Here is an 18,564-nt window from a genome sequence, read left to right on the forward strand (position 1 = left end):
GCAACAACCCTGGGAGAGTTGGAAAAGAATAGCTCTCTCTCTTTCTCTGTCGTTCCTCACTCAGTGTCTAATTTATCTCATTTATCTGACAACTTGTCTTTGTCCCATTACTCCCTCATCTTTCCCCCTCAACTCGCTGCTGGCTGCGATGTGTGTGTGTGTGTGTGTCTTGTAGAGACTGCTCTATTAGATAAGGGGCCTCAGGGAAGCTTTGTTAAGATTGTCAAGCATTGTGTGGGGTTAGTAGCAGGAGACCGAGCAGGAGTAAGGGAGAAGCAGGGCAATGCATTTAGGTATAATTAGGACATGTGGACAGAAGGCATTACCAATAGAGCAGGATCCCGTTTTTTTAATCACTCCGTCTCTAATCTAATTCCCGATCCATTATTAGCTTCCCCTGACTATTTATTTGCATCATCTATGTACCTGCTGACTGAATGCATCCATCTGTTTGTCTGCCTGCCTACCGGTGGAAGCTCATTATTCCTTTCCCCGTCAAATCCGCAGACAAAGATTTTTGAGAACTGCCATGAAAGTCATGATTCCCGAAAGGTTCAAATATAAATCAGAACATAAATATACTCCAATATGGCGTACACTGTGATGGTTTATGCCAGTACTCCCACCTCAAAAGACTTAAATGAAAACCACTCTACTTTTAATGAAGACCTCTTTTGTCATCTTTCTAGGCCTTCATCCCTCCATTCACCCCCACCGGTCTTCTTCCATCACTGCTATATACCAGACAACCGTATCCTGCTACGCATGGCACTGTAGCTGCAGGGACTATTTTTAGCTCTTGCTCATTTAGCCTGCAGGATTAAGTTTGTGCTGATGAGTTTAGTAGAAGAGCACAAGTCATTAAGTCCCAACAAATTTCTGAAGCTGTGCCGCACATACGGACATACTATACAAATGTGCACGCTGGCATCAGATGATTCACGCGTGCAAAGGTGAGCTCGTGGGGATGATTCATGGGAGCTGAGCCAACAGCATTATGTTAGTCATAGCATATGATGTCGAGTAATATAACGATTTTATTTAAAGAAATGGATTCTGTGGCACACGCATCACTGCAATCTAAAACGGCACAATCTCCAAACATCTTAATCAGACAGAGAGCCACCAATCATTTTCCTGCAGCAGATTACGACATGAACATGAAGTGCAACATCGACTTTACTACCTGACGGCGCATCTGTTTCCACAATCATCGTTCAAAAAAAAAAAAGGGACAAGAAAAGTGTAACTATCCCCTCACACGCTTTCTCTTTCTCAGCTGCACAGGAGGAAACAGCGCACTTTAAATCACGTGCTCCAAAAAGTTTGCTGTCTTTCTCGGTTCTCCGGTGTGCAAAGCAAATCCACAGAGACTCAGTCTTCTTGTTCAGATTCAATACGATGTGTGAATTTCAAATCATCTGCTTTCAGAGCTACAGAAACATCTGTTCGTGCTCTACAAAATGCAGGAAGCAGAACCCACAGGAAAAGGGGCTGGTTTGTCAGGGTGTGTGTGGCTGCATGCATGTGTGTGTGTGGATGCTTGTGTGGGCGACTGTGCGTGTGAGTCTCTGCGTGTGTGTTTTTAATGTACCTACTCCTTATTGACAATAAACTCCACTACTGTGATAAAAACACAGTCTGCACTTTATTTGCTTTATGTTTACAAGTGTGCGGTATTCTTTTATATGGCATGTAAACGTGCACCCAAATATGGAAGTGCACTAGTTTTGCCCCCCTTTTTTTAGCAGCTATACTGTTAGAAGTAGCTAAGAAGTGTCTGCAGGTGAAAACTAAAGAGGCCACCGCGCCACCGAGGGCAATTAAAGTCTTTAGGATTAAAATCAAGCTCTAGATGTGACCAAACACTCATTTTCTCACATCCTAGTTCGAGAAAGCAAGTGTTCATCATGCAGACTTGGTTACCTCAATCTGTTTTGAGGCTCAGTGCTAAACTGGGCTCACATTTTTAAAATAGGGGTTTTTAATTAGAGAGCTTTCAGAATTCTCTTTGGTGAGACTCCTTAGGTAAAAAGAGCATTCAGACGGAGCACAAACACAGTAGCAGCGATGATAAGCAACTCTTAAAGAAACCTTTTCAAATGGAAATATGTCTTTTTGTAAATCATCAGCAGCCAATTCAAGTCCCGGCTGAGGCACTCATTTACACTTTGGTGTGCGCTTCACACATCAGGTGCTGCCTTTGGGCTTTGCCAGTGAAGAGGGGGTTAGGTTTGAAGCCTAAAACGGACAGATGAACGGGTAAACGGATGAAGGCGTCGGTGGACTTGCTAGCCAGCTTGCCTGCGAGGCATGCCTGGGACTGGAGCCATCGTTTATGCACCGGTCCTCGGAGGCTTCTATATATGCGTTTGCATGAGTGCGAGGCGCGAGAAAAGCAGAGTGATACACAGGAGGACATAAAGAGAATGCAGGAGTGGCAGCGAGATGCAGAACGTGTGGGTGGGAAACGTTTTCATCCTTGTGTTCCAGCTTTTCTTGGAGAGAGATGACAGGAGAACAGGGGCATGGCTACAGGGCACGACCTTAACGTCAGTGCTGGAGATGCCACATAATGTAAAACTGAAGTGCAGTATTCCTATATGATGTCAAAGTCTGTGTTACCTTTATGAAAATAACTGTTTTATCTACTCCGAGATGCTACAGATATTTTTTTTAAAAAGCTGCATTTTAGTTCGTCATAACAAAGCACTGGTGACATTTTTCAGCCATGAATAAAACTCAAAGCACAAATGATCCCCCCCCCCCCAACCTCCTCTGTTATTTTGATTAGAGCTCAAAGAATCCATCCACGATCTCATTATGGCCGTTTCGCACACTTTACATCACACTGACTCGCTAAACAGATCAAACATTCAATATATCTGATGTAAAACCCTCCCTGTTTCATCTGTCACGTTAAATTAGCCGTCTGGTCTCACATGGATTTGTTTCCGTTTGCTTACAAAGGCCTAATATTTCATTCTGAGACAGCAACACACAGCCTGAACACCAAGAGGCAGGGCTGACAGTAGAGACAGCCACTGCTTCTTATTCTTCTTCTTAAGCCCTGCTCCCTCAGCCGTGGTATTTTTAGATTCCGTGCGCCTCGCTATATCTCTCAAGTGTTCAGGTTTCCGCCAAAGGCAGCCCCCGTGATGTAAATAAAACACATATAACGACTACCTTCTCTCTCTCTATGTGGCTCAAGTGTGACCTCACCATGACTGGATGATTTGTTTGTATTCTGATGCTGTTTAATGACTGCTGGCTTCTAATAATCTATGTTGCATTGTTGGTTGATTTACACATGTGCATGCACTCTGCAGGCTTCGCTGTTACTTCCTTTATCTCACTGTTACCACCCTTACTACTCCCACATGTACACAGGCATGCAACTCTCTATGGGTCTCGTTTGTAATTTACTTCTTCTTTCGTGTCTAAAAAGCGACTGTGGCGGCTTCATGAAGTTCCTCTCAGTCAAGCGCTAACAGCTTTGAAGCAGTTTCATCTTATCTGCTGTTTATAGTACATAACATACATGACAATAAATAAATAAAACGTGTCATCTGATTAGGATATATCAGAGTTCAAAAACGACAAACCTGTGTGCATGTGTTAGGTGTCTTGCATATCCACAGCACGTTTTAAATGTAATTTTCAGCCTCCTACAGCCTTTAATCATTGTGGTGCTTTTGCAGTGTAAAAGTGTTTTATTGAGAACTTTTGGCTTCAGGACACGAGATTCAGATTGCAACTGCAGCTCTTTCACCGTCTCTGATATTTTGAAGAACAAGCCTATTTATCTTCCTGCAATATTACATTTTTTTACCCCTCCAAAAACGCTCCACGTTTGCTGCTGGCCCTAATTTACACAGAAACCTAACTGAACTGTGGAAAACTGATGAATATGGTTATAAAGTGTGTGTGGCCCATTCTATTACCAACCAGGGAAATTCATTTGGAAAATGATATTGAATCATTGTGCGGCTTTTGTGACACATTAACGTTTGGAGCATTTTGCTACTGCTCCTGAAATGTTTTCGCGAGATGCGGCAGAGGGCCGCGTTGCCATGTGGGCTACACTGTGGAGTACACGCTGCGTGGGGGAGTTTACCACGTTATTTTCATGCTTTCATAATCTTACAGTGGGCAATTGATTTCTTTGTGGTTTTTTTGTTTACTTTCAACTGAAAAAAAACCCCTTTAGATTCAGTATTTTTGAAATGTTACTGTGCACAGAATAAATATGAGGTGGAACAGAAAAAAAAATGGAGTACATGTATGGAGAAAGTGTGTGTGACTAAAATGGACTGGAATACTATACTTAAAAGAATCTTGGATGGGGATGCTGTATGGAAACACAAAATTAAATCCTCTTCTACAGAACCTGTTACATCTGCACTGCCCAAATTTTGGATCAAGTTTCAGGCAGATGTCTCATTCCCAGCTCTTTTCCCTCCCCATAAATCACAAGTCTCCGTCACAGATTCAAAATATTTACAGTCAATTTGTCTCTGCTAATATGCCAATGTACTGGCATACAAACACAACTGTTACTTTACTCACTAGGCATTCACAGCTGGCGAGCACGAAGAAACTAGTTTTCACTGGTTTGTAATCAAATAAGTGTTCGCAATGATGCAGCAGCCTCAGTCGCTGATGGGTATCTAATGAGGGGCCTCTCTGAGACAAAATGAAAACAATAAAACACTGTGTATGAGGCAGGAACGTGTTGTGCTGTAGATTTTTTTCCCTGACTTCTCCTGGGCTATTTAACATATTATTGAGTCTTGAGCTACCCTCATTTCTTTATATTTTACTTCCAAGGACTCAGACTTTCTTGTCATTTTTTAAAATATAATCTTGAGCAACAGTTCTTCAGGCTTTCCAAGGGTCTTTTAAAGGTTTTTTTTCTCACTGGATGCTTTTTCTCTCATTTTCAGTCTAATCTCATTCTTTTGGTCATTCCCCAAAGCTCATGGCCAAGTCAGGATAAGAACATAGACTGTCCGCTAAATCGATAGCTTTGCTTTCACGCTGAGCTCTCTCTTCACCACAACAGACTGATACAGGTTCTGCTTCACTGCTGCATCCATCTGTCAATCTCCTGAGATTCTCTAGCTCTTACCCTTGGGGAAGCAATTTCTCCCTCTGGTTCCCAACTTTAACTGGGAAAGGGTCTGACTTACTGCCACCATTGTTCTTGGCCATCCAGTTCCTGTACAGGAACTGGATGGCCAAGAACAATGGGCCAGTCATCCATACTCCCAGAGAACCCCCACAGGATGCCCTAAGGAACACAGTCGAATGCCTTCTTCACATCCTCAAAACACATATAGGTTAGGCAGGCAAACTCTTGTGCACTCTTAGACAACCTCAAGGGTATAAAGAGATGATCCAGTGTTCAACAACCAGAGCAAAAAAAACAAACAACCCTTTGTTCTTCTTGGGGCCCAAAGTTCAACTAACGGGCAGACTCGCCTCTACAGCACCCTAGTGTCGACCGTCCCAGAGAGCAGGAGTGCAATGCTCCTGAACTTGGAACACCCTTTCCAGTCCCCTTCTTAAACCGTCATCCCAGTCTGACAATCCAGAGGCTTGATTTCACGTGATGCTGCAGAGGCGTGTCAACCACGATAGCCCAACAACGTCCAGAGCCTTGAGGAACTCAGGGCAAATCACATCCACCCCAGGGCCTAGGCCACCGGAGAGCTTTTTGGCTACTTCATTGTCCACAGTGATGGGCGACCCCTCGTCCCCAGACTTCACTAAAGTAAGCATGTCAGCGGGATCGAGGAGATTCTTTCCACCGCCTTACTATATCCACCGTTGAGGTCATCAACACTCTGTTCCCACTGTATATAGCCTGAGCAGGAAGTTGCTTCCCTCTCCTCCCTGAGTAGCCGAGAATAGATCCCCAGCCTTGAAATTAAATGGTTGCGTTGTCCACATGAATTAAGATGGCACACATTAAGGCTCTTGTCAGTGTTTCTGTCAGTAACCAGTAGAATATTGAATTAAGTGAGAGTATCAACAAACATTTAATCGGTTTTCCTAACTACACATGTAACCAGGCAACTGCACACCAACATATAAGGCAAAGCTCTGTAGGAGGGCTTTTTGCCTCCTGCTTAGTCATTCACAGTCTAAACCCTACCAGAAAACAGGACATTTTTCATTCCAAAAATGGCTTAACGTTCCAGCTTCAGAGACCCCACGTAGACTGTAATGGTGTAGTAAACGGCCCTAATTGATGTGAATAATTCTTTTTGACTGATTCCACATTGAAACACATCCTTAACTAATGTGACAAAACAGCGAGCTGCCATTATTATTTACCTCCTTTACTGTTTTCTGTCAATTAGTCACATAAAAGAAACAAGAGACAAATTGCTTAGACAGGCAGGAATGTGTGCAGATACCCACATGAATACGCACACACTCTTTAATAGAGCGAATGGGTCACGACTAGGCCTGGCAGCAAATCAGAGGTGTCAGCTACTGTAGCAGCCCAACGATTCACAGCAGAAGGCTGCACGCTGGAATTAGGAATGTACCAATCACAAGTGAGAGGGGTGAAGGTTACATCTGTAAATGTGAGTCTAACCTTGCAGAATGTGTTCAGATAAGGCTGAACATGCGCTGAGCTTTTGTTAAAATGTCCTTTAGGTGTCAACTTTGTGCGACTGTACTATGTTCTCTGAAAAGCCACCTGTTACAAAAATAAGACAATTTTTCAAATTACTAGAATTAGTTACGAGTTATCAACTCAACTCAAACTGTCCTCCCCAGCTTTAAGGTTTGTGATGGTTAAATATTGGAAAAACGACACTATATACACTGCAGGAGATCTTGCAAAGACTCAACCCTTTAAAGCGTGAACCATTAAATTAGATTGTTTTGGAAATGGAGTGTTTACTGAACCTACTGATACCTTTTTAAATATTGAATAAATGTAAGATTGTCTTCATTTGTATCATATTTGAAACAGCTGGCATTTCTTTGCACTTTGAACATGTATTGTGCAATTTATTTAGAATTTTCAGGAGGATAACTAAAATCACACTGATGTAGAAATCTCAAAATCTCTAGGTTTTAAGGGGTAAAGCCAGAGCTGTCAGAACCTAGATGGCTAATAAAGTACTATCTCTAACTGAAGCACCAGCAGTATCAACTGTTAATGACTTGAGGGACTGAAAATAGCTACAGTCCAGGTAAAAAAAGAAAAACAGTCCAAAGCATAACCAGAGTATTAAATGCTTAAATAAAAGTATCTACGTGTGTGACATACGTATGAGCACAGATCGTTTGTTGAAAGCTGAAAGACAAAGACGTATATCCCAATGCAAATGCAGAAACACACATTACCACCCACAGATGCAATTATATAACATGACACATGAAAGGATGCATTTACTATTTCACTTTTAATCTGACTTGGCACAATAGTGAAGAAAGACAACATGCATTAGGCTTTATCTGCATAATTATCTGACAAACTGCATGTTCATCATGTGGTATTCAGCTGACTGTCTTGTTGCTGCACAGATACAGTGAGCTTCAGCTCTGGGAGGTCCTTTTTGTTTTCTTCTGCGACTATGAAGTTAAATATTTCAAAAATCTAAATGTTATCATCTAAAGAGCCTGAAGCAGCATGTATGAGTATGCACAAATGCACTGTATGCACAGAATATGAAAAAATATTAATATATTTTAGCTGACAGCTGACATTTTCAAATGCATTCCTACTGCTGTAAGGCATCTGGCCTCTTTAAATGCGTACATTCAATACTACATGAAGTCATGCAACAGGCATGCTTAAAAGGACCAAGTTTACACCAGCAGGGCAACGAAATAGGGTCAACCACAGAGAATTAAAAAGCATATGGGACATATCCAGCATTTGTCCAGCATATAATAAGTCATTTTCTACACAGTCTATTGTCAAATTCTAACAATCTGTACTTGCCTTTCTTCAAACTGCAGCTTTAACATATTTGTGACCCACAGTTACACAAGACCACTATATATAGTTTACATGGCCTTGAAACATTCCTCATATCTGGTGAAAGAGAAATGCAATGAGAGAGAGAAAGAGTTGTTTCATCTGACAACACCTGACAGCTCTTCTAGCTCCTCACAAGCATGTCAAACTACCCGCCGCACACAATCTGTTAAAAAAATAACATTCTCGTTTGCCTACAAAATGCACTGCCCACACGAGCCCTCATCACGCTCTCTGATGCAGATTTTGCTGACTGCATCGAGCCTGTCTTTTATACCGAACGCCCGGTGTGATATAATGTTCGCGACAGGTCTGAGAAATGACGCTTCCTAGTAAGTGGATATTGAATTCTCGGGCTAATCAGGATTTGGCAGTTCCAGTCTTGCTTCGTTTGCAATTTTAAATGCTGCTAAACACATATTTTCAAATGGAGATTAACCGTGTCTTAATGAGTAATAAAAAATTACATTTCCCATACTCTTCTCTGTGCACAGAGATAAATATGGGACAAAGAGACTTCCTGCTCTGCCAAATAAATCATTTATCAGCCAGTCGGCTCTTAGCAATTAACAACGAGGAGCTGAACTACGGTGGATACAAATGACACCTCGACAAAGGCTTAGCACATCTGCTCACGTAGTATGGCTATGTCATGCTGTACTGTTCGAAAACAGATAAAAAAATTTTACCCATCTCCCCGGGAGACAATTAAAAAGGTTTACATCACAGAAACCTCTGAACTCTTAACAGAGGCCGAACGAGCGGGTGAAAAGAGGAGGAAAGAAACGGAGGATGAGGAGCGTTTTCTAGTGCGGTTAATTGCTTGCCTTGAAGGGAGCTTTTATCACACCAATAAGAGTGATGTCTCTTTTAATGATGGGTAAAGTGGTAATGACTGGGTGTAAATTGGGAAACCTAGCCAACCTGACCCTTGCAATTATAAAAAGGCAGTTAAAATCTCTGGAAGACTGCACTGACTAAAATACACAGCAAAATCACTGACCACGTGCCCTGCAGCATTTTTTTTGTAATGCTGATATTGTGAACATGCAAAAGCTAGAATATTACAGTTGCACTGTAGTTGGGTTAAATCAGTTTCAAATCTTGTAGATTATTTGGAATTCGTGAAAATAAATAGATGCATGTGCTCATATATTTAGAAACTGTACACAAGCAGAGTTTGTTTTGGGCCATAAAATATGCGAATATTTTATATTTCATGCAGGCTTTGATGCATTATGCAAGGATGCCCTCTTTTTTCTATGCAATTACAGTCTTACCTCAGCAAAACACAACCGCAAGTGTTCAGTGAAGACGCCACTCCAGAATGACCTATTGACCCTTTCTGTGATTATTCCCTATTTTACAAAGCTGATGAAAGGGAGGAGACACGTATAGGTGAAAGAGATTTTGGGCTTCAGCCAATTTTGCAGAAACTCTGCCCCACTGCTGCACAAGTAGACTTAAAGGGTATACCATACGTGACGAATAACACCTTCTAAAACACATGTCATTTTGCCAGTATCCCCAATAAGAGTACAGACTTGCCCGCTAGAAACAGCTGCATGTGCTGTAACATAGCAATCAAGTGAGAGACAGTGTGGAGTTATACATGCATAACAAGTGCAGCATCAAACACAGAACCAGTGAAGCATAAGCACAATGTGGGATGACTTGAGCATAAAAATGTAAAAATCGTCTTACAAATAGATGTGCAAAGTTTCAAGTGGAGCCAGAGCATGCTTCATTTTAAACCCCTGACACGACTGTCTCTTTTTAAAACTGTCTAGAGCTTATATTATAACAGAAGGGGCGTGACAAATCTGCAGTGCGCTGACTTTTGGGCCTGTGTTATGTGTGTCTATAAAATAACAGAGTTGCCACACCATGCAGAAAAGGCTCACACACATGTTCCCTTTGATGAATTTTTCATCAGAACTCATGTCAGTGCAAGAGCGGGAGTGAGTGTACTGCAGGTCTTTTCATTTAGAGATGCTGATAAATGATAGATTAGTTTAAAGACAAACAGTCGTGCTGAACCAGAGCAGGTGTTCTGACATATACGCAACATGGTCTTTTTATTATTTAAAGTCGCCTGAATTGAGAGACAAGGGCTTTTGATGAGAGGTGGAAGCAAGAATGCAATACATTTTTACAGTAAGGTAAATATAAACTGCATTTGAGATTTATCTATGTATGTTTCGGTTAAAGTCTTTATGTCCGAGAAGTACACAAAGTGAAGATCGTGTGAGACCATAATGTGTTATTTTGTGTAATTTTTAGTTGATGAATTTCCTTTTTATGGGTTAAGAAGCTTTCTTTCATGCTTTCTTTGTAGGAGCCCATGCTAACGCAAACACATAAAGGTCTATGAATAACTGTGGTAGAAATGTGTGCATATAAACCTGGGTCAAGAGGCAGCCACGTGGGATAACGCAACTATTATATAAATGTATACAAAAGCGACTCCTTTATATCTCAAGAGCTGCTCTGCTGTCATCTTGTGATGACAGAGTAAACGAGAAGCAGACTGAGATAATCTGTCTGTATATATGAGTGCGTGTTCCAGATAAGATTCATGTTGTGGGAATCTGTTTGTGTTTACACAGTGACATCATGGACCCATGCATCTTCTCAACGGGGACAAAAAGCAAGTCCCCATAAATTTATTTATTCAGTTTTAAAGGGCAAGACTTGTTTTAATTTGAGGATCAAGTCGGATTTAATTTATAAAATTAGGCAAGTAGTATTCATGGTTAAGGATGAAATGGAAGTCAATGTTTGTGTGTATTCGTATTATTGTTACATGCGGGGGCTTGAAACTGACCACTCACCGAGTTATGGGGACAAAACTGAAGTCACTGTGTGTCGAGGCTGGTTTTCGAGCGTTAGGTTGGAATTTTAAGCATGAACTGATCACACCGAAAGCGACGTGGATGAGGATGTCAAAAAAACCTGATAGCTGTGTTTGTTTTCCCGCTTGAACTGAGGTTGAGGCAAAGCGCTCACCTCGTCCTGCATTGTAGAATAATGTAGACATAGCAGCTTCTGCATAATTCACTGCAATTTCCATTTCAATGACATTTTGATGTCACTGCAAACTTGCAGTGTGAGCAGGTCCATAAGCAGAAATGAAAGGCTATGTTCCTAGACAAAACAGTTGTATTTCAGCCTGTAGGGCTGGTGTTATTGACACAGTTACGATGCACTGCTCTATATATTGACACTGAGGTGTCATAATAATGATGTGAAACTCAAAAGGTATTGTATGAACACTGTCGTGCCAGTTCTTCTTTTTTTCAGTTTCCTGGGTTAACTGCTGAGCAGAGAGCTCATGTCTTCATCTGTGCTGAAGTCTTACACTAAACAGTTCAAGGGTGTTTTTCTCACACTGACAGAGATATCAGAAGCTATCAGCAACATCTCTTTGTTTTTGCTAAGCTCCAGTTCCTCTCTGTCACTGCATATTTTTCAAGTATTCTCTTCATTCCTCTTTTGTTGCTCTTGTCTGTCGTTCACATCCTCATTTATTTGCAGTCATGGTCTGCAGCATGAATTGTAAAAGCCTAATCTTGGCCACAGTATTTGCACAATGATGACATAAAACTGCACATATAAAGCCCCTCTGGCATTTATTACCCCAAACTGTACTTCGTTGTTTGATTATCTTTTCTTTTTTTCCAGTGTTTCACTTTCTGGTGCAGTACCATCTATTTAGTACTGTATGTCCCGCGGCTGTTAGTGTGCATCATGATCATGTGGTTCAATTCTGCTGTTCAAAAATGTATACCTTGTAGCCTCAAGTCAAATACATTCATATCTGAATAGCTTCACAGTTTGTCAGCACATAATATTTTAAGCTAACCTTCAATGATGCAGTGTACCAACTACACCAGCTTTCTGTAGTCTTTAAGAAATCTGCAAACAGACCTTATTAATAAAGATGGATGCAATGGGTATCTCTTTCTTGCCAACACATGTGTGGTCACATAGATCTGCAGCAAATACAAGTGTTACTATTATTGCCTGTCTCGTATCTGTCGCTAGCCTTTTCTGTCTGGACCAGCTGTGTAGAGATGAGGAGATGCAGAAATTGTCAGAATGTTGCATAAAACTGGGTTTTATATCCTCTGTGCTGATGACATTGCTTCCTTCTCAAGCACTTGCAGCACATAAATGATCACTCACTTCCCACACCAAGGGCCAACTCGGCTATCTTCCTGAAAGTAAAAATCTAAAAGTCTTTAGATTTTAATCTAAAGACATTTAAACTTATTATGACCCATAGACTGTTTTAATTAAATGTTCTTCTTTTTTTCTGTTATACAGTTTTGACGATTGACAAATATTACTGCAGAAGCTCAGTATTTATATTAGCATCTTTAGACAATACCTTTAGCAGCAATAGGTTTTAGCAACAGCATCAGCTGCTAAGTTTGAAACGCTTGCTTATTTGTTTCGTGACTGTGCTGTTTTGTCGATTTAGCTGTCGTTTTGGTGTTACAGCAGGAGTGTCACATTGGTCCCACCCCCACAAACGCGCACACATGCACACATAAATAATAAATCTGTCAAACAATACCATACAAAGAACATAATAACTGATATCTGCATCCATGAGTATCCACAGCATGCTGATGCATATTCCGCGACACAGATGTGCACATGGCCTAACATTTCTTTTCTGCTAAGAAAATCCACAAAAATATAAAAACAAAGGAAAAATGGGAAGTGGAGGAACTTGTCTTTACAGTATGTACAGAAAAGAAACACAGAAGCACAAAGTAAAACAGGAAGTAAACTGTGACAGACTCTCCTTGGTAGGTGCCTACAAATACTAATTGTTCAACCATGGATCTAATTAGAGCTTCTCTGTAGCTGTCTGACCACACCATTACTTTTCTCTTGATCCTCTTTCTGCCCATTTCCCAGAGGGGTGGGAGGAGAGAAGAGGAAAAAAAGTGATAACCCACCTGCTGAGGTACCTCACACAGTGATGGAAAATGCAATTTCTAAACCATCTGTGACCAGGTTTTGAAACAAAAACACCCATTACACGTGCTTCTTCTCTGTGCAATGAGAAAAGAAATTTCACATTTGGATAGATACTCTATGCATGAGAATGCACTGTGTTTTTTAATCTCTTCAGTGTGTGTGTGAATTTAAAGCAGCTTGTCATCTTCCTCCCTGAGTTTTACATCACCGCCAGGCACATTTGCGAGGGTGTTTGAAATCACCTGACAGCTTAAATTCAGATTCATCCCTCTCGCACTTCCTTAGTGTGTAAAATTATATATCAGTCACTATTGTCCCTTTAATTACAGTCATTACGCTTTGTGTGGATCTAAGTATTTATTCCTTTGTCATGTCATGCAGCTCAGAGTATAATTTCTCAGCATGATAAGCAACAGGAGCTTATTTGTAGCTGTGATACTAAAAAAGGGTAACGGAAAGATTATACAACTCCATTACAATCTACATTAACTCACACATGGCCCGACGAGAGTGCATGCGATCCTCTTTTTGTACATTCTGAACCAAACAACCGATATCTTCTTAATGTGCTTAGATGTTTTAACAATTCAAACGGCTGAGCAGAAATCCGAGCATGCCAAATTAAAAACAAGCACATATGACAGCACATATAAAAGGGCTTGAAGAGCTTCTGGTATTGTGTAATAATATTACATGTGTTAAATGCTTTGTAGGTTAATCACTTAAACCACAGTGCATTAAGCCAAAACCTCTGAAAATATGTCACAACTACAGTAATGATAGGACATCGTGTGTGACAAGGTCATGGTTCTCTCACTTTTATCTGTCGGTATTTGTAAATTAATGAAAGATCCTGTCGTGGCTGTAGAGGAGGAGTGCAGGGTTCCTCTATTTCACCACCACAGCCAACACCAATTAGTAGACTTCCAGACATTGTGTCTGTCTTGCTCTAAAACATCAATATTCACTGCATTACCCGATTTGATTTAGTCTTTAAAGGCCTGTTCTACTATTAATCTCTTCTTATTTTTCCCGAGTCACTAATTGCATGTCTCATCATCCCCTCTCCTTCACCCTCCACCTGTTTTCAATCCTATCCCTTTTCCTTTTCGCTGCTCTCTCCTTTCTTTAGTGTCATTTGTTTGCTCTATCATTTTTCCTTTCATTGTTCATGTCATTTTGTTTTTGTACTCGTCTTCCTTTTACTCCCCATTAATGTTGTCTCACTTTTTTTATTGTCTCCCTCGTCCCTTTGCCCATCCGTGCCTAATTAAATTGAACATGTTATACAAAAGGATGACAAAGTAACAAATGAAAACATTAAAAATCGCCAATTTACAATTTATGCAACAGATACAAACTGTAAGCTGTCTCTCTAGTACAGATGAGTAAACTTATGAGTGTTACTAGAGGAGACATATTGCTAACGGTTTGCCAGCAACACCTGTTAAGCCAGGTGGACATGACTTGGAAAGAAGGAGGGTGGAAACGAGTCACGGAAAGAGGGAGGGAGGAAGAGGGGGACAAAAGGATAATAAACAAACCTGGAGCACACAGAGAGATGTCATAAATATTGCATATCCGTGGCTGACATGTGTATGACTCAACAACAAGTGGGTAAATTAACAAACCCCCCCCCCCCACACACACACTATTAAATGTGCAAATATGAGCCTATTTGCTTAATGACTAGCAGTGAAAACAATAAAAAGGTCTAAAAATAATCAATACATTTTTTTTGTCATTTAGCAAAAACAAAGCAACAAGAAGAGGGGTCAGTTGAAGTGAATATTAATCTCTTCTAATCTCAAAGGCCGTCTTTGACAATGATCAGACAAATTCAACACACGTCAGCGTGCACAGACTCTGTGTTTATAAACTCTGTGATTAATGTTTGAATATGCTAATAATTCACAAGCTAACTGCTTTTAGTTTAACTAAACCAACTGAGGAGGAGAAATGTATGCAAAAATAAAAGCACACAGTTACAGTGTCTTACTCACTGAAGACGTTTTCGTTTCAGTGCCAGATTCAAACAACAATCGTGTCATTTAGAGAGCTTTAACTTTTTAGCACGAGCAAATAATTGGTTCAGCATGAAAAAATTCCCACCTTCTGTGCTGCTGCCTGCTCGCTGTCACATTTCCAACATTCCTGTTCTGCCGAAAGTAGACACCAATTACCATTTTAAAATCCAATATTTCTGACACATAGTCCCAATACTGATACCTTTAATGAGCATTTACCTATCGAATATTGTGTGGTGAACATAAACAGATTTTTATGCAGGGACAAGGAAGATCAACCCCACACCAGTAAGGACAACCAAAAAACACCAGGAATACATTTTTTTTAAGTTACTAAAAACCTTCACTTCAAAAGTTCACGTCACTTCCTTCAGCATTAAAACTTGAGTTTGCCCTGTGGCTTTAGCTATCTGAGATAGTGCAGGAGTCTGCTACTCTACCATATTTCAATAGTGCAGACTCTCCTTATTAAAGCAGCACAAAAGACTAATTATATCTGGAGCGCTTTGATTTACATGCAATTAAAGTTTCATGTGAACCTAGATAAAGTGGGCGATGGGGGGGGCAGAGGAGAGGAGAGGAGATTAAGGACACCAGTGGTGAAGAGAGCAGATGTGTACAGTAACCGTGCACAAAGAGAAAGAAAGGTGGGGATGGGTAAGAGAGGTGAGTAGATGGGGGAAATAGCGGAGAGGAACAGAGAGGTGAGGTAAGCCATCATTTGGCTGAGGAAGTGATGACACAGCACATCCATCTCAGAGGCAGGTGCCTGCTGTTGCTCCTTTACAGAGGACACAAACTAACGAGGATAGAAGAGATCTGCACCATCATTACACTTTGATAATATCACACTGAGTCAAGATGACAGGATGCAGATAAAAATACTGCCGCTTTAGAAAAAAGACGCTCTGAAAAACACAAGTCCAGAAATAGTTCATAAGTATGCTCTCTCTTTGTACCATCTCTGATGATTTGCTTTCAGGGTTTAATCAATAAATTCAGTGCAGTGAGCACTAAATTTCTATTTCATGATCACAAGCACACTGGCTGTTTTATTTATACTACCTTAGATATGAGATCTTTTCCTTTTCACTTGTTTAATCTCCGGTTTTCTTCTCCTAAAAGCTATTTTTTAGGTTACACAGTTTCCTCAGATGCTGCTTTTGGTTATGTAACATTATGGTTAGTAAATCAGTAATCATAGCCTGCAGTCACTTGATATTTCTTTCTGAAAGCACGGCTCTGTGATAAGGTAATGTGATAGATGTGCCTTGACAAGGAGCAAACTGGTCAAATTCAACACAAAGCAACCAAGAACTAGACATGAAAGAGCGGAACGGAGGCTTCAGTATTACTCAGCCAAATAAAAGAACATACAACAGTGTAATTATACAAAAAAAAAAAGCCCTCAGTCGCAAACACACAATTGATACCTACTGTGGGTGGGTGTGTCAGTGTGTGATCATTAATGCATCACCCAGACACACAGAAGGTTTCCAGGCATGTTATGAAAGGTTGGACAGTAAATAACATCCTGAAAATAACAGAGGAGAAGGGGAATGAAAGGAGGAAGAGGGGGATGGTGCAATAATAATGAAAGCAATAAGAGAAGGCCCATTTTCCCAGCTGTGATCTGTGCCTCAGTCAAGACAGTCAATGTATTCCAGTGTGTGTGTGTGTGTATGTTCCCACTGAGCTTTCAAATGAGTCAAAATGACTCACTTCGTATTATCAATTACCCACTTACAGTACAGCAATCCTTTGTGTGTGTGTGTGTTACTTGAAGCAAGAATAAAGTCAAACATTAAAACTCACAAAAACGCACATGAGTCCCACACACTTTCACCCACTGAATACACGGTATAGCCATATTCTTTTTTGCACAACCTAGCACTGCCCTGCACAGTTCAAGCTGCCAATACAGTACAAACACATTTACAAAGGAAACTAATGCGACAATTTACGCTATGAAAATGACATAGTATGAGTTTTTAAGCTTATTCTAAAAAAAACAAAACACAAAAACACAAGAAAATAAATAAGTTTTAACAGCGACTACACCAAACACAGGTGTTAAAATGAAATACTTGATAGTTCGACGGTAACGAATGACATCAGCATCTGGTCTTTTCCTGAGAAAATACAGCTGTCTTGGTTGTCAGTCGACGAACAGCACTTTCCCGATACGTCGACAGCTGGAGAAGCTCCAAGATGTGTGTAAACACACTCGCGCGCACACGCACGGACTCCCACATTACACACCCCTCTGAGCGCTGCATCATGTAAACATGTAGCAGTCTGTACACGTTGGACTACTTCACTTCACTAATTTACATATCATTTTCTTAATTACACACAGTACAGTGTCACACAAGCCAAATCTCACACATCAGCAGACATCACATTCCTACTGTCAGTAAAAAGTGCAGTCTTTATTTCCCTAGCGATGCATACATTAACGGTAAAATACATTTACTTAAATTATGTCCTGTTTTTGTCTTGACCAGGCCTCCCTTCAAAATAACATCCGTTATTTGAATGGGAAAAGGAAGGTTCTTTCACATAAAATCAGCACCAATCAGACATTTGACATCCTGGAAAAACACAGAGATCACTACCCTCGAATAGAAAAGATGAAATAAAGTCACTTACAAGAGTTCCTTTGGCTCCCATCATTTGCACCAGGCGAGGTGGACATCCCAGCAGGATGCTTTTTGTCCTCACAGGATAACCAAAATCGGAGGAGAAGGGGGAAGGCAGACAACACAACGATAGTACACCAAAAACTCCACCGATCACGACAACACCTGCCAACCATGCATCCTCACACTGTCTCTCGGCCCGCACACATGCTCCTCGGCACAAAAAGATGCTTCAGAAAAACATTCTCATGCACACTTGTACACACTTCGGTGCTGAGCGTTGTTTTTTTTTTAAGAACCTGCCACTCACAAATCATGCACGTGCATGTGGGGGGATCAGCGCTGCACCAGTGTCTCGCTGTGGTGTGGAGACTGCTGAGGCTGACAGTGCAGAGAGAGAGAGAGAGAAGGGAGAAGGGAGAAGAGCGAAGACGATTGGAGCATACCACTAGCTGCTGCTGAGCGAGGGAGGAGGGGGACCTGAGTAGAAAAGAGAAGGCGAAGAGGGGGTGGGAAAGAGGGTGTGTACGCAAGGAGGATAGAAAATAAGGAGCATAGACGCTTATGAGTTTGTAGGTTTGTGTGTGAAGCTGAGCAATTTTAGAAATTGTAACTCGTGAACACGTTTGGCTCTGACCTTTAAACACACATGGATGCCTCTTAACCCAGTCTGCAGACTTTATATATCTGGAGGAGTAAGCTATTTTAATGAATAGGGATTATGAACACCTATTAAAGTGGATACAGAGCAAAGATGTCAAGGTAGCTAAACAGAACCCTTTTTGAAAGGTTAGGCTTGCTGCTTTTGTCATGTACCACACACACATCCACATGAACAGCCTTACACACAAATCACAGCATCAAAAGTGAAACACACTTGTGCCCACACTGT

The 18,564-nt window shown here is 40.9% G+C and overlaps 1 protein-coding gene across 5 annotated transcripts in view; it reads right to left on the minus strand.

Annotated features, from left to right (window-relative positions):
• Nucleotides 1–18,309, minus strand: part of dtnbp1b (dystrobrevin binding protein 1b) — a 29,106-nt gene extending 10,797 nt beyond the window's left edge. Inside the window, exon 1 of one of the 5 annotated variants that reach the window (XM_085147594.1) lies at nucleotides 17,683–18,309. In XM_085147594.1, coding sequence (XP_085003720.1) covers nucleotides 17,683–17,848 — 166 coding nt within the window. In that variant the 5' untranslated portion in view covers nucleotides 17,849–18,309. The other 4 variants (XM_085147595.1, XM_085147596.1, XM_085147598.1 and 1 more) reach the window with 4 other exon arrangements.
• Between the last annotated feature and the right edge of the window lie 255 nt (nucleotides 18,310–18,564).

The sequence above is a fragment of the Neolamprologus multifasciatus genome, chromosome 22, assembly GCF_963576455.1.
Source record: "Neolamprologus multifasciatus chromosome 22, fNeoMul1.2, whole genome shotgun sequence".
Taxonomy (NCBI): Eukaryota; Metazoa; Chordata; class Actinopteri; order Cichliformes; family Cichlidae; genus Neolamprologus; species Neolamprologus multifasciatus.